Source organism: Lonchura striata, chromosome 4 (assembly GCF_046129695.1).
Source record: "Lonchura striata isolate bLonStr1 chromosome 4, bLonStr1.mat, whole genome shotgun sequence".
NCBI classification, from domain to species: domain Eukaryota; kingdom Metazoa; phylum Chordata; class Aves; order Passeriformes; family Estrildidae; genus Lonchura; species Lonchura striata.
Window position 1 is genome coordinate 960,145 of NC_134606.1, and position 22,519 is coordinate 982,663.

Genomic DNA, 22,519 nt, shown 5'->3' on the forward strand with positions numbered 1-22,519 from the left:
TGGGCAGCGGGGCCTGTTCAGGGCTGGGGGTACTGAGGTCCTGCTCCTGCTTCCGCGGCTTCTCCTTTCCTTGGTTCCATACATTTGCTTGGGCTCAGGAATATTCCGGGTCGGAATAAATCGTCCCCGGAGCCAGCAGCTTCCAGCAGGGAATTCCTGACACATCCCACATGGCCTTCAGCAGGGTGGGTTGTCAGCTGCTGCATGGAGGGATGGAGGGATGGATGGATGGATGGTGGATGGATGATGGATGGATGATGAATGATGGATGATGGATGATGGATGATGGATGATGGATGATGGATGATGGATGATGGATGATGGATGGATGGATGGAGGATGGAGGGATGATGGATGGATGGAGGGATGATGGATGGATGGATGGATGGATGGATGGATGGATGGATGGATGGATGGATGATGGATGGATGGATGGATGATGGATGGATGGATGATGGATGGATGGATGGATGATGGCTGGATGGATGGATGATGGAGGGATGGATGGATGGATGGATGGATGGATGGATGGATGGATGATGGATGGATGGATGATGGATGGATGATGAATGATGGATGGATGGATGATGGATGGATGATGGATGATGGATGGATGGATGGATGGACGGATGATGGATGGATGGATGGATTATGGATGGATGGATGGATGGATGGATGGATGGATGGATGATGGATGGATGGGTGATGGATGGATGATGGATGGATGGATGGATTATGGATGGATGGATGGATGGATGGATGGATGGATGGATGATGGATGGATGGATGGATGGATGGATGGATGGATGATGGATGGATGGATGATGGATGGATGGATGGATGGATGATGGATGGATGATGGATGGATGATGGATGGATGGATGGATGGATGGATGGATGGATGGATGGATGATGGATGGATGGATGATGGATGGATGGATGGATGATGGATGGATGGATGGATGATGGATGGATGATGGATGGATGGATGGATGGATGGATGATGGATGGATGGATGATGGATGGATGGATGGATGGATGGATGGATGGATGGATGGATGGATGATGGATGGATGATGGATGGATGGATGGATGATGGATGGATGATGGATGGATGATGGATGGATGGCAGTGACACAGGACAGGGCCAGCTCTGTCACCCCTGTCCCACCATGTCCGTGTGGCACTGCCAGGCCCTGTGGCACTGCCATGTCCGTGTGGCACTGCCATGTCCGTGTTGCTTTATCCCCCTGGCAGCTCTGGAAAAGCGGGGACACCATCTTTGGTGTCCACCAGAGCTCCCTGGTGCTTTTGGGGTGAAGATCATTATCCCAGGTGCCACCTCGGAAATTCCCATTCCAGCCAGGACGTTTTTTGGGGAGCCAGGGCTCAGGAATTCCCATTCCAGCCAGGACGTTTTTTGGGGAGCCAGGGCTCAGGAATTCCCATTCCTTCCGGGACGTTTTTTGGGGAGCAGGGGCTCAGGAATTCCCATTCCTTCCGGGACGTTTTTTGGGGAGCCGGGGCTCAGGAATTCCCATTCCTTCCGGGACGTTTTTTGGGGAGCCGGGGCTCAGGAATTCCCATTCCTTCCGGGACGTTTTTTGGGGAGCCGGGGCTCAGGAATTCCCATTCCTTCCGGGATGTTTTTTGGGGAGCCGGGGCTCAGGAATTCCCATTCCAGCCAGGACGTTTTTTGGGGAGCCGGGGCTCGGAAATTCCCATTCCTTCCGGGACGTTTTTTGGGGAGCCGGGGCATTCCCCGGGGCAGGGGCACCTCCAGCCCGGGGAGGCCGCGGGGCTCCCGGTGGCACCGGAGCGCGTCCCCCTCGTCCCCGCGGCCCCGCTCCGGCAGCCGGGATGGGAACGTGCCCCGAGCCGCGGCAGGGCCGGGACCCCCGGCGAGAGGAGCCGCGGCCGCCGGGACCCCCGGGAGTCCCCCCAGAACCCCCCGGTGGTCTCACAGCCGGGCGCATCAGCGGCCCGGCTGCCCCAGTCCCGTCGGACGGCGCTGGGACACCGCAGCGGCCACCGCAAATGTCACTTTGGACACGGAGCCTCCAGCAGGCCCGAAGCAGGGCTGGGAATTTCCCCGCTTTCCTCCTGGAAGCACCTGGGCACCTTTAATGGAAACTCCGGGCTGCTTTTCCCAGGAAAACCCAGCTGGAAATGGCCCGGGTGGCCCTTCCAGCTCTGGGGACACCTCGGGGACACCTCGGAGCGGGGGGCTTCAGGCCGGTCCGGCGCGGAGCTGCCCAAAGCAGGAGGAAACGAACTTCTCCAGGGCTGCTGCCGGCTCCTGGCGGATCCCGCCGAATTGCCGGCGTCTCCCCCAGCCCCAGAGCCCCGCACCCGCGGGTCTCCCTCGCTGCTCCCGCGGGGAGCGGCCGGAGGGGGCCCCTGGCGGAGCCATTTATTTATTTTGCCGGTGCCATATGAAAGGCAGCCCCGGGTGTTTCCATACGAGGCGGATAGGTGCTTCCAACACTGACATTCTCCAGGAGAAAAATAGGCAGGAAAGCTCCTGGCGCAGCAGTTTTATTGTGTTAATAAGTTTGGCGTCTATAAGCACCATATGTAAATGACTGCTATAGTGCCTTGCTGCCATTTAACATTATGTTGGGGAGGTGAGCGGGAGCCAAGTCTGCAGCTTTTCCATTAATACACCACGAGCTGCCAATTCCGGAGGGGGTTTCTTCCCCTCTTTTTTTTTTATTTTTTCCCCTTTTTTTTTGAAAATCGGGAACGAGCGCGGCGCCAAAATGCTGCCTCGGACCCTTCCGTTGGGTGGGAAATGGGTAAATATTGTGTTCATTTAGCCCTGGAGGCAGCTCCGGAGCCTGGAGCTGCGCTGGGAAATCCCAAATCCCGGCTTGCTGAGGATCCCGATCCCCGGGAGAGGGGCTGAGGGACGGGCGGAGCTGCTGCCAGCGTGGGGCTGGTTTTATCCGTGTCTGTGGGTTTATCTCACCGTGTTCGTGGGTTTATCCCGCTGTCTGTGGCTTTAGCCCACCGTGTTCGCGGGTTTATCTCACCGTGTTCGTGGGTTTATCCCGCTGTCTGTGGCTTTAGCCCACCGTGTTCGCGGGTTTATCCCACTGTGTTCCTGGGTTTATCCCTGCTCCCCCTTCCCCGGCAAGCAGGGAGAAAAAGAAAAAAAAAAAAAAAATAAAAAAACAAGGGGGAATAAATGGAAATATAAAGCGCCGTGAGTTTCTTCCTCCTGCAAGGAATTCGCAGCGAATTTCTGTTGAATGGATGGCTCCGCGCAGTCATATGGATGGCAGGCTCCCAGCCATTATTAGTGTAAACAGATTTGTGAGCAGTATATTTAGCTGTTCCATATTGCTTTTAGGAAATGTGCACATTTCCATGGCACGCGCTCCCAGAGGGCCATACCCTGCCACGGCTCTGCAGGTGGGTTCGGAGCCTGCCGGGCTCCCCCCGCCTCTGCCCCGCCGGGAGGGAGCCCCGGGGTGCCCGCAGGGGGTGGGTGCCCTCCCTGCTCGCTGTCCCACCTGGGTCTCGCCTGGCAAACGGAGCTGCTGGGGACAGCCCGGCCGGGCCGTGCGCGCTGGCAGAGCTGGCATCGGCTCCGGGAGGGGGTGGGTGGCAGCAGCAGCGGCCCTGGGGGTGCCCGGCGTGGATTTGGGGCTCCGGGGCACCCGGCCCTGCCCAGAGCTGTGCGGTGGGGTGAGCTGGGTCAGTGCTCAGGCACCGCTGGGGGATCCTCATGGGCACTGCCAGGGTGGGGAGGCACCCGCGGGATGTGCCGGGATCCAGGTGACACCGACACCCAGGGATTGTGTCGGGATCCAGGTGACACCAACACCCAGGGAATGTGCCGGGATCCAGGTGACACCAAGACACAGGGATTGTGCCGGGATCCAGGTGACACCGACATCCAGGGATTGCCCTGGGACACAGGTGGCACAGCACCCGTGGAACACACTGGAATCCAGGTGACACTGACACCCAGGGATTGTGCGAGGATCCAGGTGACACCGACACCCAGGGAATGTGCCGGGATCCAGGTGACACCGACACCCAGGGAATGTGCCGGGATCCAGGTGACACTGACACCCAGGGATTGTGCCGGGATCCAGGTGACACCGACACCCAGGGATTGCCCTGGGACACAGGTGGCACAGCACCCATGGAACACGCTGGAATCCAGGTGACACCGAGACCCAGGGATTGCCCTGGGACGCAGGTGGCACAGCCACCCGCAGGCCATGGCAGGGTGCAGGTGCCACTTCCCCAGGCACGGGACACAGCAGCCACATCCCTGCCGCGCCGGGAGGGCCCCGGTCGCTCCTGCCCCTCCCGAGTTCCCGATCCCTGCTTTCCCTCTCTGCTTCCCCTCTCCCCTCTCCCCTTTCCCCTCTCTCCTTTCCCCTCTTTGCTTTCCCCTCTCCCCTCTCCCCTTTCCCCTTTCTCCTCTCCCCTCTCCCTCTCCCCTCTCCCTTTTCCTCTCCTCTCCTCTCCTCTCCTCTCCTCTCCTCTCCTCTCCTCTCCTCTCCTCTCCTCTCCTCTCCTCTCCTCTCCTCTCCTCTCCTCTCCTCTCCTCTCCTCTCCTCTCCTCTCCTCTCCTCTCCTCTCCTCTCCTCTCCTCTCCTCTCCTCTCCTCTCCTCTCCTCTCCTCTCCTCTGGCCGGGCCATCTCCGGCTCTCCACGGCTGCCCAGCCCCGGCGGAGGCGTCCTGGCCGCAGGAGGAGCCGCCGGCGCCTTGCACGCCGCAGAAAGCCGCGACATCAGGCCCCTGCTGTTGGATGTCACCGTCTCCCTCCCAGCGGCGTGAAAAATCAATTAGGAAGAATTAGCGACGTGTCAGCGGGGCTGGCGAGGGGACAATCGCGGGCCCGTCCTGCGCACGGAGCCGCGGCTCCGAGCCACCGCTGCCCCGGCTGTGCCCGGCGCCCTGGCACCGCTCCAGCCGCCGGGGCGGGGTGCCCGGCACCCAGATCCTCCGGGCTGCGGGTTCCCAGGCCGGGCACAGGGAGCCGAGGCACTCCCTGCCTCGCCTGCTCCGTCCCTGCGGCCCCAAACCCTGCAGCATCCCCGGCTGGAGGTGCCGTTCCCGCGGCTCCAGGGCTGCAATGGCTCGCTGGGAATGTCACTCGCACCGTGTCGCCTCTTTTCCCTCCTCTTCCCATGTGCGTGTGTGTATATATAAACCAGAAAGCAAAGAAAAATTCCCAAACTCTGATTAAAATCCCCTTTTTTTATTCACCTGCCCATCTTTCCTGTCTGCATCTCCCCTTCTATCCAAACTCATAATTAATCGCTCAAGGCAAAAGTAATGAATGTTAATTGGCCATCTGTACAAAGACTAATTAAAATCTACCATGCTGGGGATTAAAACATACCTATAGCAACTGCCTGAATTGAGAGTGAGACAGAGGAGAGATTGAGAAAACAGCTGAAAGGCTTGTGCAAAACGCAACCTCGCTTAGGTGTGAGATGAGTTGCAGCTCCGAGATCTGAGATGCTTTATTATTAAATTAAAAAAAAAAAAAAAAGACCAAAAAACGTGGAGGGGGGAGGGTGGGGAAGAAACTTCTGAGCCGGGAGCTTAATGGGAAGAAAGGCCGCGGGGGATTTCAAAGGAGGAGCGACCCCAACATTTCGCGTCGGGTTTGGAGGAGGATAAAAAATGCCCGCTCCCCTCCCCGCCCGCAGGAAATATTCGGTGGCGTTTGCGGCTTTTTTTTTAGGGTTTGTGCCCGTGAATGAACGGCGCCGGGGACCGGGAGTGGGGGAAGCAGCAGGGCCCGGCCCGGGGCTGAGGGATGGAGCAGCCCTTGGGGCTGTGCCCGCTCTGCCCTCGGCGCCCCGTGCCCCCCTTTGTCCCAAATCCGCGGCTTTTCAGCGCGGCCGCCCCTTTGTTGGGAGGGTCTGGAAGTTGCGGGAATATTCCCAAACGAAGAAGCGGCGCTGACGGTTCCCAGAGCGGCTGTTCCTCCTCCTCCTCCTCCTCCTCCTCCTCCTCCTCCTCCTCCTCCTCCTCGGGGCCGCCCCACCGCTCCGCGCCGCTGCCGAGCCGGTCCCGCCGGGCCCCGGTGTCGCCTCCGGTGCTGGTGACACCCGGGGGTGGCAGGAGGAGCGCAGGGCTGAGGGGACCCCGGGGGATGCCGGAGGGTGACAGGGGGGCTGAAGCCTCCCTCCAAACAGGCTCAGCGGAGCTCCTGTGCAAAACTCCATTTTTTAAAACCCAAAATAAAACAGAACCAAGCGCTGCGGCCGCGGCCGGGGCTGTTCATGCTGGAAGTCACCGAGCTGCGGCCCCACCGCCTCGTGTCCCCGAGGCCAGCGATGTCCCCATCCCTCCCCGCGTGTCCCTTTGGAAGGCCAGACCTCCGGACACATCCCAGGGGTGCCGGGCACCCCCGGGCAGCGCCCCCCACCCCTGCCGGGGCTCTGTGGGGCGAGCGGCGGGGGGAGCCCGGCGCCGCCCCGGGAGCGGCGGGGCTTTGCCGCCGTGCCGGGAGCTCGGGGCTCTGCTCTTGTTTTCTCCGATTCGGCTGTGTTTACTCCCAACACGAGTGACCGCCGTGGCCCCATCACGGCGGCACTGACAGCTCGGCTGACAAGTGCGCTCGCGGCAGGAATGAGAATGCGCCTGCCGGCCCCGAGCGCCGCCGCTCCGCGCCCGGCCCCGGGCACGGCCCCCGAGAGCCCCGGAGCGGCAACGGGCACGGGAACGGCAACGGGCACGGCCCCCGAGAGCCCCGGAGCGGCCCCGGGCACGGGAACGGCAACGGGCACGGATCTCCGAGAGCCCCGGAGCGGCCCCGGGCACGGCCCCCGAGAGCCCCGGAGCGGCCCCGGGCACGGGCACAGCAACGGGCACGGATCTCCGAGAGCCCCGGAGTGGCCTCGGGCACGGGCACGGCAACGGGCACGGTCCCGGGCACGGCCCCCGAGAGTCCTGGAGCGGTCCCGGGCACGGCCCCCGAGAGTCCTGGAGCGGTCCCGGGCACGGCCCCCGAGAGCTCCGGAGCAGCCCCGGGCACAGGCACGGCCCCGGGCACGGCCCCGGGCACGGCCCCCGAGAGCCCCGGAGCAGCCCGGGCACGGGCACAGCCCCGGGCACGGCCCCGGGCACGGCCCCCGAGAGCCCCGGAGCAGCCCGGGCACGGGCACGGTCCCGGGCACGGCCCCCCAGAGCCCCGGCCCCGGGCACGGAGAGCGGCTGCGAGTCCCGAGGGATCCCGCTGCGGGGGCAGCAGCGCGGGGGCATCGCCCTTTGTGCCCGGGCTCGGAGCTGGCATCTTCCCCAGCCTGCTGGCATCCCCAAATCCCTGGGAGGACAGGGATTCGCTGGGATTATCAGCACAGGAGGGACAGGCATGGTTTTCTCTCCCTTTCTGCCTGAACTCCATGCTGGGTCCCAGTTTGGATCCAGTCCTAGTCCCAGTTTGGATCCAGTTCTAGTCCCAGTTTGGATCCAGCCCTAGATCCAGTTTGGATCCAGCCCCATTCCCAGTTTGGATCCAGTTCTAGTTCCAGTTTGGATCCAGCTGTAATTCCAGTTTGGATCCAGCACCAGTCCCAGTTTGGATCCAGCTGTAATTCCAGTTTGGATCCAGCACCAGTCCCAGTTTGGATCCAGCTCTAATTCCAGTTTGGATCTAGCCTAATCCCAGCTCAGCTGCTGTGCCTGAGCAGCTCAGGGTGGTTTAATTAATCACAGATCATTTCTGCAGTGCCTCACAAATTAACCCCCCAGCAAAGTAACTAATTACTCATTAAAGCAGGGAAGCTCTGGGCCAGGACAGCTCAGCCCAGAGCTCTGCTCCTGCCCTGGGTTAATCCCCCAGCCCCTCGCTGGCCTCGTCACTCATTAACGGGGCCTGACCCAGCCAAGGGATCCTCAATCCCACGGCAGGGACACTCCCACCACCCCAGGTGGATCCATCCCTGATGTCCAACCTGGGCTTGGGCACTCCAGGGATCCAGGGGCAGCCCCAGCAAATCTGGGAATTCCATCTCAGCCAGGAATTCCTTGCCAAGATCCCAGCCCAAGCTGCCCTTTCCCAGTGGGAGCCATTCCCTGGCTCCTGTCCCTCTGTCCCTTGTCCCCAGTCCCTCTCCAGCTCTCCTGTGCCCAGCGCGGGGAGGGGACCCGGGGACCTGGGGCTGCCTCGGTGGGCGATGTCACCCCAAAATTCTGCACAGACCCCTCCCCTCGTGCCCCAAGCTGCTCTTGGGGCTGTCGCGGGACTTTCTGGAGCATTTTTTTGGGATTTCAGCCGAGGAGGCACCTGCACAGCTCCTGCTGCAGCCTCATCCCCCTGTTCGGGGGGCAGGAAAAGGGGAAAAGCAGGAAAAGGGAGAAAATGCCCTGCACAGGGTTTTGCTGCAGGGAGGCAGGGTGGCAAATTGTGGAATTTGGGGGGAAATGGGGAAATCAGAACTGCCGGGGGGGACACCCCAGGGCTGGAGGGATTTTGGGCTTGAAAGCTGCCCTGGGTTCCAGCAGGGAGGGCAGAAGCCCTGGCCCTGGCCGGGATGCAGGAGAGGTGCCGCATTTTGGGGGGGCTCCCTGCAGGGTTCGCCCCTAGCCCAGGACACGGCGCTGCCCAAATCCCCCCGCGGGGAGCCGCGGATCCTCGGGGACACACCTGCCCAGGTGAGCTGCGGGAATTAGGGGAGCTCCGGAGGGCTCCCAACTCCTTTCTTTCCAACGCCCTTTCGTGTTTCCCCTCCTCGAGCCGCCGGCGATCCGTGATTACTAAATGAGTAATTAAAGGAGCGTCCGAGGGATCGCTGCGGGGGCAGGGGGGGGCTGGAATCCCGCCCCATCCCCTCCGACATCCCGCGGCTTTTCCAGAGGAATTCCCGGCTCCAGCCGGGCTCCGTTCCCCGGTCTCGGGACGCCCTCAGCTGGCGGCTGGAAACGCCGGGAAAGGGCACGAAAACTCGGATGGCACCCAGGGAATGCTGGCACCCGGAGAACACTGGCACCCAGGGGATGTTGGTACCCAGGGGATGTTGGTACGCGGAGAACCCGGGCACCCAGGAGATGCTGGTACCCAAGGGATGCTGGCACCCAAGGGATGCTGGTACCCAAAGATGCTGGCACCCAGGGGATGCTGGCACCCGGAGAACCCGGGCACCCAGGGGATGCTGGCACCCAGGGGATGCTGGCACCCAAGGGATGCTGGTACCCAAAGATGCTGGCACCCAGGGGATGCTGGCACCTGGAAATGATCCAGGGCCAGCACAGGGGACACGGAGCTGTCCCAGCAGGGTCAGGGGAGAGACTGGAATGTTCCCCTGGAGAAGGGAAAATTCCAGGGAATGCTCAGAGTCTCTGCAGGGGCTCCAGGAGAGCTGGAGAGGGACTGGGGACAAGGGACAGAGGGACAGGAGGCAGGGAATGCCCCGAGGGCAGGAAGGGATGGGACCTTGGGAAGCTCTGAGGTGATTTCCTGCAGAGCCAGATCCCAAAAGCACATCCCTGCCCAAGAGGGGCTGGAAAAACCCCCAGGGATGCAGGTGGGGAGAGGGGGGTGGGATATTTTAGCAGCACCAGCCCAGGGAGGCTTCCCAGCCCCATAAACCCCAGCAGGAATCAAATCCCGGAACGACATTCCCAGAAATCCCAGAACAGCATTCCCAGTGGCAGGGCCGGGAGCTGCAGAGGGATTTTTGCTAATTTTTTTGCTAATTTTGCTGATTTTTCCTCCCAGGCAGGAGGAGGGCTGGCTGGGCAGGATGGAGTGAACACGGGATGGGTGAAAGGGCTCAGGGAGGGGAGGACACGGCTCCAGGGGGGAATTCTGGTGGTTTTTGGGGGAATCCAGTGCTTAACCCAGCACCCCACTCCCTCCCTCCCTGGCAGGAATTCACCCACCCTCCAACACACAGCAGGAACTCCAGAGCAGACACGCTTCATGATTTTAATGATTTTGGAATTTTCACTACTGGAGAGCCAGGGGGACAAAATCTGAGCGGCGGGGTTGAGGTGGAGGGGGCACAGAGGGGCACTGGGCATTTCCAGGGCACACAGGGCTTCCAGACAACTTTTCTGCATCAGCTTTGCAGAGGAAAAGCCTCTGTGTGTCTGTGCCTGCTGGAATCTCACGGGAAAATGAGCAAAAAAAAGAAAATCACAAATAATTAAAAGGGGCTGAAGCCCCAAAGTAAGGTTTGGACCCAAAACCTGCAGTGGGAGCAGGGCAGGAACTCAGCGCTGTGTCTTTCTCAGGTTTCTGAGAGCTGCAGACCCCAGGCTCCCAAAATTCCCAACCCCTCCAAGGCCAGCTCCCTCTCCTGGTGGGAAAAGCAGCGGGAGAGGCTCTGCTGCTCCTGACTGTGGAATTCAGGGAATTCGGGGCAGCCCAGCCCCGGTGACAGGGACAGAGCGGGGACACCAGCAGCCCAGGGCCGGGAGGGGCTCCCTGGGCGCTCCCGCGGGACAAGGGGACACCCGCGGGGCACCCACGGGACACCCACCGGACACCCACGGGACACCCATGGGTAACCCACGGGGACACCCGCGGGGCACCCACGGGACACTCATGGGATACCCATGGGGACACCCACGGGGACACCCACGGGACACCCGCGGGGCACCCACGGGACACCCACCGGACACCCACGGGACACCCATGGGTAACCCACAGGGACACCCACGGGGACACCCACGGGACACCCGCGGGGCACCCACGGGACACCCACCGGACACCCACGGGACACCCATGGGTAACCCATGGGGACACCCACGGGCACCCACGGGACACTCATGGGATACCCATGGGGACACCCACGGGACACCCATGGGTAACCCACGGGGACACCCACGGGATACTCATGGGGCACCCACGGGGACACCCGCGGGGCACCCACGGGACACCCATGGGTAACCCACGGGGACACCCACGGGCACCCACGGGACACCCAGGGACACTCATGGGATACCCATGGGGACACCCACGGGACACACACGGGACACCCACGGGACACCCACGGGGCACCCACGGGACACCCACGGGGACACTCATGGGACACACACGGGACACCCACGGGGACATTCATGGGACACCCACGGGACACCCATGGGGCACCCACGGGACACCCACGGGACACCCACGGGGACATTCATGGGACACCCACGGGACACCCATGGGGCACCCACAGGGACACCCACGGGACACCCACGGGGACACCCACGGGGACACCCACGGGACACCCATGGGAACACCCACGGGGCACCCACGGGGCACCCACGGGGACACTCATGGGACACCCACTGGGACACCCACGGGGACACCCACGGGGCACCCACGGGGCACCCACGGGGACACCCACGGGGACATTCATGGGACACCCACGGGGACACCCACGGGGCACCCACGGGGCACCCACGGGACACCCACGGGGACACTCATGGGACACACACGGGACACCCACGGGGACACCCACGGGACACCCATGGGACATCCACGGGGCACCCACGGGGCACCCACGGGGACACCCACAGGGACACCCACAGGGACATCCACGGGGTACCCATGGGACATCCACGGGACACCCACGGAGTACCCACGGGCACCCACGGGGACACCCACGGGACACCCACGGGGACACCCACGGGGACACCCACGGGACACCCACGGGGACATTCATGGGACACCCACGGGGACACCCACGGGACACCCACGGGACACCCACAGGGACACCCACGGGGACACCCACGGGGACACCCACGGGGACACCCACGGGACACGGCTCCAGCCCGGCTGTGGCTGGTGGGGCTGGCAGTGCCCCCCCTGTGCCAGGCACCCCTCGGACTCCTGAGCCTGAACCTTCCAGGGCCATTGCACGGGGACAGCCACCCGTGTCCCAAATCCCTGACTTGGGATGCAGAGGGATTTGGGATTTGGGGCCTGAGGGATTGCAGCCCCTGCCGGGGAGGGCTCAGCAGCAGGAGCTGCCCCCTGCCCCAAATTCAGCAGGAGCTGCTCCCCTGCCCCAAATTCAGCAGGAGCTGCCCCCTGTCCCAAATTCAGCAGGAGCTGCCCCCTGTCCCAAATTCAGCAGGAGCTGCTCCCCTGCCCCAAATTCAGCAGGAGCTGCTCCCCTGTCCCAAATTCAGCAGGAGCTGCCCCCTGTCCCAAATTCAGCAGGAGCTGCTCCCCTGCCCCAAATTCAGCAGGAGCTGCTCCCCTGCCCCAAAAGGCACCAGGGCTGTTTGCAAGGCACACAGATTATCTCAAAATCTTCCCAAATCCAGGCTTTGAGCAGGTCCTGCTGCAGGCACAGGAGAAGGAGCAGAGCAGGGGGGCGAAGGTGCAGCTCAGATGTCAAAGAAATCCACGTGAGCCCCGGAGGGAAAGGAATCCTCCTGCAGGAGCCGGAGCAGCTTCTGGGCTGACACGGAGCTGTCGATGAGCTGCCCCTCCTCCTGCAGCCTCTGGAAGTGCCGGCGCATCCCGGGATCCCCTGTCCTGCTCCGGGCCAGGAGCTGCATGTCCGTGTCCAGAGGGCCTGGGGAAAAGGGAAAAACCACACAAAAATCACTGAGGGAGAAAGGAAAATCCAGGGCTTGTTCTCTCCTCTGCTCTGGAGGCAGGATGGGAGAGCTGGGAATGTTCCCCTGGAGAAGGGAAAATTCCAGGGAATGCTCAGAGTGCCTGGAGGGGCTCCAGGAGAGCTGGAGAGGGACTGGGGACAAGGGACAGAGGGACAGGAGCCAGGGAATGGCTCCCACTGGGAAAGGGGAGCTTGGGCTGGGATCTTGGCAAGGAATTCCTGGCTGGGAGGGTGGGGAGGGGCTGGGCTGGAATTCCCAGATTTGCTGGGGCTGCCCCTGGATCCCTGGAGTGCCCAAGGCCAGGCTGGACACTGGGAGCTGTCCTGCCATGGGATGGGATAATGGGATGGGATGGGATGGGATGGGATGGGATGGGATGGGATGGGATGGGATGGGATGGGATGGGATGGGATGGGATGGGACGGGACGGGACGGGACGGGATGGGATGGGATGGGATGGATTTCCAAGTCCCTTTCCCCCCAACCCAAGCTGGAATTCCATGATCCTGATGGAAAAGCTGGCTGGGAGATGAGCTTTGAGCCCAGCTGCCTCATCCAGAACAGGACCCGGCCTCCCACTTCTGCTGCAGGGGCAGGAGCAGGGCAGGGCTGCAGGAATTCCCGTTCCCAAGGGCAGGAGGAGTGGGACAGGGGCAGGGAGCTCTCCTCACCAGGAATGCCCATTCCCAAGTTCAGCAGCACTGGGACAGGGTCAGGGCGCTCTCTGCTCCCCGGGAATGCCCATTCCCAAGTTCAGCAGCACTGGGACAGGGTCAGGGAGCTCTCTGCTCACCAGGAATGCCCATTCCCAAGGGAAGCAGCACTGGGACAGGGTCAGGGGGCTCTCTGCTCCCCGGGAATGCCCATTCCCAAGGGCAGGAAGCTCTCTGCTCCCCGGGAATGCCCATTCCCAAGGGAAGCAGCACTGGGACAGGGTCAGGGAGCTCTGCTCCCCGGGAATGCCCATTCCCAAGGGAAGCAGCACTGGGACAGGGTCAGGGAGCTCTCTGCTCACCAGGAATGCCCATTCCCAAGTTCAGCAGCACTGGGACAGGGTCAGGGGGCTCTCTGCTCCCCGGGAATGCCCATTCCCAAGGGAAGCAGCACTGGGACAGGGTCAGGGGGCTCTCTGCTCACCAGGAATGCCCATTCCCAAGGGAAGCAGGAATGGAGCAGGGTCAGGGAGCTCTCTCCTCCCCAGGAATGCCCATTCCCAAGTTCAGCAGCACTGGGACAGGGTCAGGGCACTCTCTGCTCACCAGGAATGCCCATTCCCAAGGTCAGCAGCACTGGGACAGGGTCAGGGGGCTCTCTGCTCACCAGGAATGCCCATTCCCAAGGTCAGCAGCACTGGGACAGGGTCAGGGCGCTCTCTGATCCCCGGGAATGCCCATTCCCAAGTTCAGCAGCACTGGGACAGGGTCAGGGGGCTCTCTGCTCCCCGGGAATGCCCATTCCCAAGTTCAGCAGCACTGGGACAGGGTCAGGGTGCTCTCTGCTCACCCGGGGCGTAGCTCAGCACACGCAGCGCGGGCTCCTCCCGTGCCAGCACACGGAACAGCATCTCCCGGGCCGCCTTGCCCGCGCAGTACAGAGCCCAGCTGGGGAAGGGCTCCCGGGCACACAGCGACGAGACGTTCACCACGCTCCTGCTGCTGCCAGCCCGCGCCCCGAAGGCCCTCAGGGCCGTGGAGGTCAGGCAGAGCGCCGAGCTGACGTTGAAGGAGAAGTAGGTGTTGATCTCCTCCAGGTCGGTGAGGTCCAGGAAGGATTTGGAGACGTCTCCCAAGGAGCCTGGGAATGGCAAACGTGGAATGGTTTGGGGTGGGGATTGCACATTGTCCCCGGGGCCACCATCAGCCCTCCGGCAGGTCCAAAATCCCAGAAGAACCCCTGTGGAATCCTGGAGCCCCCACGGAATCCTGGAAGCCCTATGGAACAGCACGGGCCTTCCTGCAGGCCCGAAATCCTGGAACCCCTATGGAATCCTGGAGCCCCCATGGAATCCTGGAGCCCCTATGGAATCCTGGAGCCCCTATGGAATCCTGGAGCCCCTATGGAATCCTGGAAGCCCTATGGAACAGCACGGGCCTTCCTGCAGGCCCTAAATCCTGGAACCCCTATGGAATCCTAGAGCCCCTATGGAATCCTGGAGCCCCTATGGAACAGCATGGGTGGTTTACAGTCAAAATGGGTAAAAGGGCACCCAAGGCATGGAGGGCACGAGGAAGGACCCACGAGGTGGGGCTGGAAGTTTCTCTGAAGGTTTGGATTTGGGGAGCAGGCGATGAGAAGGTGCAGGAAGGAGGGCTGGAAGTTTGAAGGTTTGGATTTGGGGAGCAGGCGATGAGAAGGTGCAGGAAGGAGGGCTGGAAGTTTCTCTGAAGGTTTGGATTTGGGGAGCAGGTGATGAGAAGGTGCACGAGGGGCAACCAAGTGTTCCCATGGCCCAGCCAAACCCTGGGAGCAGCACAGCACTGCCAGGGACAGCCCCCCAAAGAATTCCTTTAGGGGACAGGAGGGGACAGGGGGGGACAGGAGGAGACGGGAGGGGACAAGGGGGTGGCAGGAGGAGACAAGGGGGTGGCAGGAGGGGACGGGAGGGGACAGGGGGACAAGGGGGGGACGGGAGGGGGACGGGAGGGGACAGGAGGGGACAGGAGGGGACAGAAGGGGACAGAAGGGGACAGGAGGGGACAAGGGGGTGGCAGGAGGAGACAAGGGGGTGGCAGGAGGAGACAGGAGGGGGACAGGAGGGGACCACGGGGGGACAAGGGGGGGACAGGAGGGTTCGGGAGGGGACAGGAGGGGGACAGGAGGGTTCAGCCGTGTCGTACCGGCGTTGTTGACCAGGAGCAGGCGGCCGAAGGACGCGTCCTGCAGCAGCTCCCGCAGGGCAGCGCCCGCCCTCCGCAGCCCCTCCTGGCAGCCCAGGTCAGCGGCCACGCACAGCACCCGCAGCTCGCTGCTGCCGGTGTCGCTCCCGGTGTCGCTCCCGGTGTCATTCCCGGTGGCCCCGGCGCGCAGCTCGGCCGCCAGCTCGGCCAGCGCGGCCGCGGATCGCGCCAGCAGCAGCAGCGCCGAGCCGGGCCCGAGCTGCGGCGCCAGCAGCCGCGCCAGGCTGCGCCCGAAGCCGCGGGAAGCGCCGGTGATCACGCAGGCCGTGGCGGCCCAGCGCCCCGCTCCCGGTGCCGTTCCCGGTCCCGCTGCCGGTGCCGTTCCCGGTCCCGCTGCCGGTGCCGTTCCCGGTCCCGCTGCCGGTCCCGGTCCTGGTCCCGCTCCCGGTCCTGGTGCCGCTGCAGGTGTCGTTCCCGGTCCCGCTGCCGGTACCGGTACCGTTCCCGTTCCCGGTCCCGTTCCCGGTGCCGCTGCCGGTGCCCGCTCCATCCCGGAACGCCGCGGAGGGGGCGTGGGAACGCGCCTGCCCACGTGACCCGCCCCATTCATGACCGCGCCGCTCGGTGAATGGGCGCTGGGAGCGCGCGGGCAGCGCCGCCGCCTCTGATTGGTCGGCCGCTGCGCGCTCGGGGGGCGTGGCCAGGGGCGTGGCCGGGCGGGGCGCCCCCTTGCGGCCGCTGTGAGGGGAGGCGGCGTCCGTGAGGGAGCGGCGGGAGCGGGACCGGGAATGGGACCGGGAATGGGAATGGGAACGGGAATGGGACCGGGAACGGGACCGGGACCGGGACCGGGACCGGGAACGGGACCGGGAACGAGCCTGGGACCCGGAACAGCGACGGGACCGGCATCCGAACCGGCTACGAGCGCCAGCACGACCAGGTCTGATAATGCGGCTGCGTCCCTGCCCCCAGCGCGGCCGCCCTTGGCCTTCCCCCCGTTACGATTTTTCCATGTACATATTTCCCAAATATTTTTAAATAAAAATTTTAACGCTTTAAAAAACACATTTTTTCCCCCCCGGGGGTGTAAATTCCCTGTTGTTGTCCCCACCGCCGCTCCCTCAGGACACAATTCCCTTTCCCTCTGCAGCCCCGGCTTTGGCACCCAGCCCTGCCGCTCCACCTTATTTCATTTTTGCCTTTTCGCAAATGTTACAACGAATGTTGCATGTGTCATGTTAGAAAGTGATTCTGTATTAATTCTCTTAAGTAGTTTATTTAGCGTTCAGGAGCGCACAGGATATGATTATATGTGGATTATATGCATTTATTGAGAGCTCTGGGATCAGGGGTACAGACCCAAACCCGCACAGCTTTCAAGCTGAACATATTTTATATTCTATCCTTATATCACTTACATATTAATTATTAAACTTATATTGTTCTATTGTATACATTGACATGAGTTTCTCGTGATCTTTCTCAAGCTTCTGACCACCGTTTCTCGTGATTATTCTTATGATTAAACAGTAATTATATTTAATTACTAAACAATCATCACATCTAACAATTATATAATTTATCACATACTAGCTACACAGGTGCAGTTCTAGCAAGGTACAAGCCCTACATGTTCCCAGGGTATTTTTTTCAGGGCCCACTAAGCTTAATTTTCCTTTGAACCCTAAATCCCCATGATTTTAAAACCTTTTTACTATCAGTGTGATAAATGTAGTTTTAGGTTACAGCATAACATTAAAATAGAAACTCTGCAATATAGAATTTGTTACAAGCTCGAAGATGAGATAATCAAGAAACTCTTCACACAGAGATGTCAGTGAAGGGGGCCCATAAAAAGTTAGTCTCCTTATAAAAAAACCCAAACATTCTTCCAGCTTCTCTCTGTTGACAAAAACCAGAAAATTTCTTAATTTGCAAGGAATTTATGCCTCATGTATGAGATATATGAGTATGAAACAGGCTGTTGCTTTTAAGGTTATTCCTTTGTCCACAAGGCATGCTTTTCTTGACTTAGTGTCCAAAAACATCCGGACGTCCGTAATTCTTTGCTTTTTGTTGTCTTGTAATTCTCCTAACTCTAGATTTTATTACTCTAATTTCATTACTATTTTGATAATCGTTTTATTATTATTAAACTTTTAAAAATTTGAAAAAAGCCAAGTGATTGGTGTTTTTCACACCAGGGAGTAAAAACCCTCTCTGGTCACAAAAAGCCCTAAAATCCTTTTCAAAAATAAACACCTCTGCGCGTGAAGGCGCAGGAAACTTTCAGGGAGGGTTTTCCCAAGGAATACCTGGTTTGTATGGAGCAAGCTGGCAGCAGGGCTGGGATTCCCAGCTGTTCCATGCCAGGCCAGATGGGGCAGGTAATGGAGCAGGATTTCACTCAGTGAAGCAGCCACAGACTGGGCTGGAACCCTGCAGCACTCTAATAAAGCATTAAAAATTCATGGCGTGGCAAAAAACCAAGAGCGCTGTTTGTTTTGCTAAAGAATCTTACACATTCGGCGAAATTAAGATCATCAGCAGCAAAATAAGACAGCAAATGTGTATTTTTTTTTCACAAGTCGCTTCTTATGGCAGAACTTGCTTCAGTCACTGGCAGTTCCCACTCTGCAGCTCCAGTTCCCTGCATCCATCGGGATTGCTGCCCTGCTTCCCAGCCTGGCACCACACGGAGCTGGGAACGGGCAGCGTTTGCTGGACTGGTGTCTTGGTTTGGAAAGAGAATGTGAAGGAAGGCAGGAACCTCCTGTGAAATGGAAAAGGTAAACCCCTTCCCTCTGAATTACCACAATTTCCAAATTAAAAGGCTCTCGGGCAAAGCTATGGGAATAACAGTTCTTTACTAGGAAAAAACTAAATGAAAAAAACAGAGCAAGTTTTTATATGTGCAGATCGTGGTAGGACAAGGGAAATGGTTTTAAACTAAAAGAAGAGAGATTTAGGTGGGATCTTGGCAAGGAATTCCTGGCTGGGAGGGTGGGGAGGGGCTGGGCTGGAATTCCCAGATTTGCTGGGGCTGCCCCTGGATCCCTGGGAATGTCCAAGGCCAGGCTGGATCCACCTGGGACAGTGGGAGGTGTCCCTGCCATGGCAGGGGTGGCACTGGGTGGCATTTAATGTCTTCCCAACCCAAACCGTGCAGTGATTTTAAATTCCCACCTCGGTGAATTTAAATTCCCATCTTAGTGAATTTCAATTCCCATCTCGGTGAATTTAAATTCCCACCTCTGTGAATTTAAATTCCCACCTTGGTGATTTTAAATTCCCATCTTAGTGAATTTCAATTCCCATCTTGGTGAATTGAAATTCCCACCTTGGTGAATTTAAATTCCCACATCGGTGAATTGAAATTCCCACCTCGGTGAATTTAAATTCCCACCTCGGTGAATTGAAATTCCCATCTTGGTGAATTGAAATTCCCACCTCGGTGAATTGAAATTCCCATCTTGGTGAATTGAAATTCCCACCTCGGTGAATTGAAATTCCCACCTCAGTGAATTGAAATTCCCACCTCTGTGAATTGAAATTCCCACCTCAGTGAATTGAAATTCCCACCTCTGTGCTCAAGCCCTTTGTGCCACAGTCTCCTGGGCTGAGCAGCCTCCTCGCAGCAGATCCAGTTCCTGAGATCCTCATTTGTCCCCGTGCTTCCAGGGACACTGCTGGGAGCTCTCCTTCCCAAGGATTGTCCTCGTGCTTCCAGGGACACTGCTGGGAGCTCTCCTCCCCAAGGATTGTCCCTGTGCTTCCAGGGACACTGCTGGGAGCTCTCCTTCCCAAGGATTGTCCTCGTGCTTCCAGGGACACTGCTGGGAGCTCTCCTCCCCAGGGATTGTCCCTGTGCTTCCAGGGACACTGCTGGGAGCTCTCCTTCCCAGGGATTGTCCCTGTGCTTCCAGGGACACTGCTGGGAGCTCTCCTCCCCAGGGATTGTCCCTGTGCTTCCAGGGACACTGCTGGGAGCTCTCCTCCCCAGGGATTGTCCCTGTGCTTCCAGGGGCACTGCTGGGAGCTCTCCTCCCCAGGGATTGTCCCCGTGCTTCCAGGGGCACTGCTGGGAGCTCTCCTCCCCGGGGATTGTCCCCGTGCTGCCTGTGGAGCTGCAGTGATTCCCTGAGAACAGCTCCTGATCCAGCCCCAGGTCAGGATCCACCCTGGGATTTTCACTCCCATTTTCTCCAATGTTGACGTGTCTCTTCGATTCTTGCTCCCAGGAAAGCTTCTGCAGATCCCCACGGTGCCACCGGCAGAGGACACGTTTCCTCCCTGGTGGCACATCCAAAGTGACACCATGCTGGAGAGTTCCTGAGGAGCTGGGAAGGGAATGGAGAGTTCCTGAGGAGCTGGGAAGGGAATGGAGAGTTCCTGAGGGAGCTGGGAAGGGAATGGAGAGTTCCTGAGGGAGCTGGGAAGGGGCTGGAGAGTTCCTGAGGGAGCTGGGAAGGGAATGGAGAGTTCCTGAGGAGCTGGGAAGGGAATGGAGAGTTCCTGAGGAGCTGGGAAGGGAATGGAGAGTTCCTGAGGGAGCTGGGAAGGGAATGGAGAGTTCCTGAGGAGCTGGGAAGGGAATGGAGAGTTCCTGAGGAGCTGGGAAGGGAATGGAGAGTTCCTGAGGGAGCTGGGAAGGGAATGGAGAGTTCCTGAGGAGCTGGGAAGGGAATGGAGAGTTCCTGAGGGAGCTGGGAAGGGAATGGAGAGTTCCTGAGGAGCTGGGAAGGGGCTGGAGAGTTCCTGAGGAGCTGGGAAGGGAATGGAGAGTTCCTGAGGAGCTGGGAAGGGAATGGAGAGTTCCTGAGGAGCTGAGGGGGCTCAGCCTGGAGCAAAGGAGGCTCAGGGGGACCTTGTGGCTCTCACAGCTCCTGCCAGGAGGGGACAGCCAGGGGGATTTGGGATCTGTTCCCAGGAACAGGGACGGGAGGAGAGGGAACGACCTCAGGGGAGCCTCGGGGTGGGCACTGGGGAAATTCCTCATGGGAAGGGCAGGGCTGGAGTCCCCATCCCTGGAGGGATTTCAAAGCCTTGTGGCTGTGGCACTTGGGGACAAGGTCAGTGAGTGGTGGCAGTGCTGGGGATCCTAAAAGTCTTTTCTTTTATCCCCTTCTCATTCCATGAAGTGACAATAGAAGTGTCCCTGCCCTTGGCAGGGAGGTTGGAGCCAGGTGATCTTTAGGGTCCCTTCCAAGCCCTCCCATGCCAGGATTCCACGGTATGGAAGCCAGCAGCGTGCCACCTGCACAAGCAGCGCTGAGGGAGGCCAGGTGTGCTCACGCAGCTGGAGAATTTCATTTCTATCTCCAAAAAGCAAAGGCAGGTCACAATCACACCTCGGTGGTGTCACAGCCTGGGAACCCTGCTCTCCATCCCGCTCTGGCATTCCCCTGAAGGACAGCACCTGATAAGGTGTGCTGGGAACGGGACATTCCAGCGCTGTTTTCCCAAAAAACTGATAACGGGAACAGGCAGCCGCTGCCGAAGGGAGCCGCATCGGCCGCGAGGAGACCTTGGCGCCCAGGGGTGCTCCTGCGGGACATCCTGCCGCTGTTTTCGGAGGAAGATCCGCCGTGTCCTTGGATCCCACGGCTCACGGGGAGGCACCGCCGCCGGCAGGGCTGGGATCGGTGTCCCTGCTGCGGGCAAGGTGTGTGCGAGCGTCCTTCCCGAAATTCCGGGGGAGACCGCGGCTGGGAGCGCCTTCACATCGGGCTTAATGCCCGCGGCGACTTTGGGCAGCGGCTTTGGCACAGAGCCGGGCAGATTCCTGAAACAGTCAACTGGGAACTCCTGAATTCCGGGGCTAATTTCAAGATTTGGGGTTAATTTCAAGGGTTTGTCACAGAGCCTGGACATCCTGACTCCTGAAGCAGACAGGGCTGCACAAGCGGGAGTTTCTGAGCTTTGGGGGGCTGCACAAGAGGGAGTTTCTGAACTTTGGGGGGCTGCACAAGTGGGAGTTTCTGAACTTTGGGGGGGCTGCACAAGCGAGATTTTCCAAACTTTGGGGGGCTGCACAAGTGTGAGTTTCCAAACTTTGGGGGGGCTGCACAAGCGAGATTTTCCAAACTTTGGGGGGCTGCACAAGTGTGAGTTTCCAAACTTTGGGGGGCTGCACAAGCGAGATTTTCCAAACTTTGGGGGGGCTGCACAAGAGGGAGTTTCTGAACTCTGGGGGGGCTGCACAAGCGGGAGTTTCCGAACTTTGGGGGGCTGCACAAGCGGGAGTTTCCGAATTTTGTGGTAAAATGCCGGGTTCAAGGGGGCAGGGAGCAGGCGGCTGGGGAAGGCTGCGCCTTCCTCAGCAATGGGGAAAGGAAGAGGGAGTGGCCGGCCGGGAGTTTGGGATAAAACTGAGGCTGTGCCCTCCGAAACCTGGAGAGAGGAACCCCCGCAGGCTGTGCCCGGTGAGCTCTGCCTTTATCCCAGTAAAGCTGCAGGACTCCTCTCTCCTTTGGGGACACCGGCTTTCCACAGCGTGCGGGGTTTTCCAGGCACTTCGGGACCGCAGCCACCTTCCCGTCCTTTATGGGGCTGAGGATGGGGCAGGAGGAGAGGGGGCTGCCTGTGCTCGGGGCAGGGACACAGGTTCTCTCCTGCTGGGATGTCACAGGGTGTCACTGACACGGGGCTGTGACACGGGGACTGCCATGGGGCTGTGTCCCCTCCTGGGTACAACACAGGCACTGTGCCACGGGGCTGTGTCCCCTGAGAAGGTGTCCAGGCCATGGGGCTGTGTCATTCACCGAGGTGTCCAAGCCATGGGGCTGTGTTCTCTCCTGGGTACAACACGGGGGCTGCCATGGGGCTGTGTCATTCATGGAGGTGTTCAAGCCATGGGGCTGTGTCCTCTCCTGGGTACAGAACTGGGACTGCCATGGGGCTGTGTCATTCACCGAGGTGTCCAGGCCATGGGGCTGTGTCCTCTCAGGGGAGGACAGGGGGCTGTGTCCCCTAAGGAGGTGTCCAAGCCATGGGCTGTGCCTTCTCCTGGGTACAGAACTGGGACTGCCATGGGGCTGTGTCATTCACGGAGGTGTCCAAGGCATGGGGCTGTGTCCTCTCCTGGGTACAGAACTGGGACTGCCATGGGGCTGTGTCATTCACGGAGGTGTCCAAG

General features: G+C 60.1%; 2 protein-coding genes across 2 annotated transcripts in view; one reads left to right on the forward strand and one right to left on the reverse strand.

Annotated features, from left to right (window-relative positions):
* The window catches only part of EXOC6B (exocyst complex component 6B), a 318,901-nt gene that overhangs the window by 7,486 nt on the left and 288,896 nt on the right, over positions 1–22,519 (forward strand). The gene's annotated exons all lie outside the window — the stretch shown is intronic.
* SPR (sepiapterin reductase) lies at positions 12,230–16,290 on the reverse strand. The gene is made up of 5 exons (XM_077782543.1): positions 16,244–16,290; positions 15,875–16,119; positions 15,382–15,750; positions 14,048–14,338; positions 12,230–12,498 (listed from the first exon to the last, which is right to left on the reverse strand). The coding sequence occupies exons 1-5, from the start codon at positions 16,288–16,290 to the stop codon at positions 12,308–12,310; spliced, it is 1,143 nt and encodes a 380-aa protein (XP_077638669.1). The 3' UTR covers positions 12,230–12,307.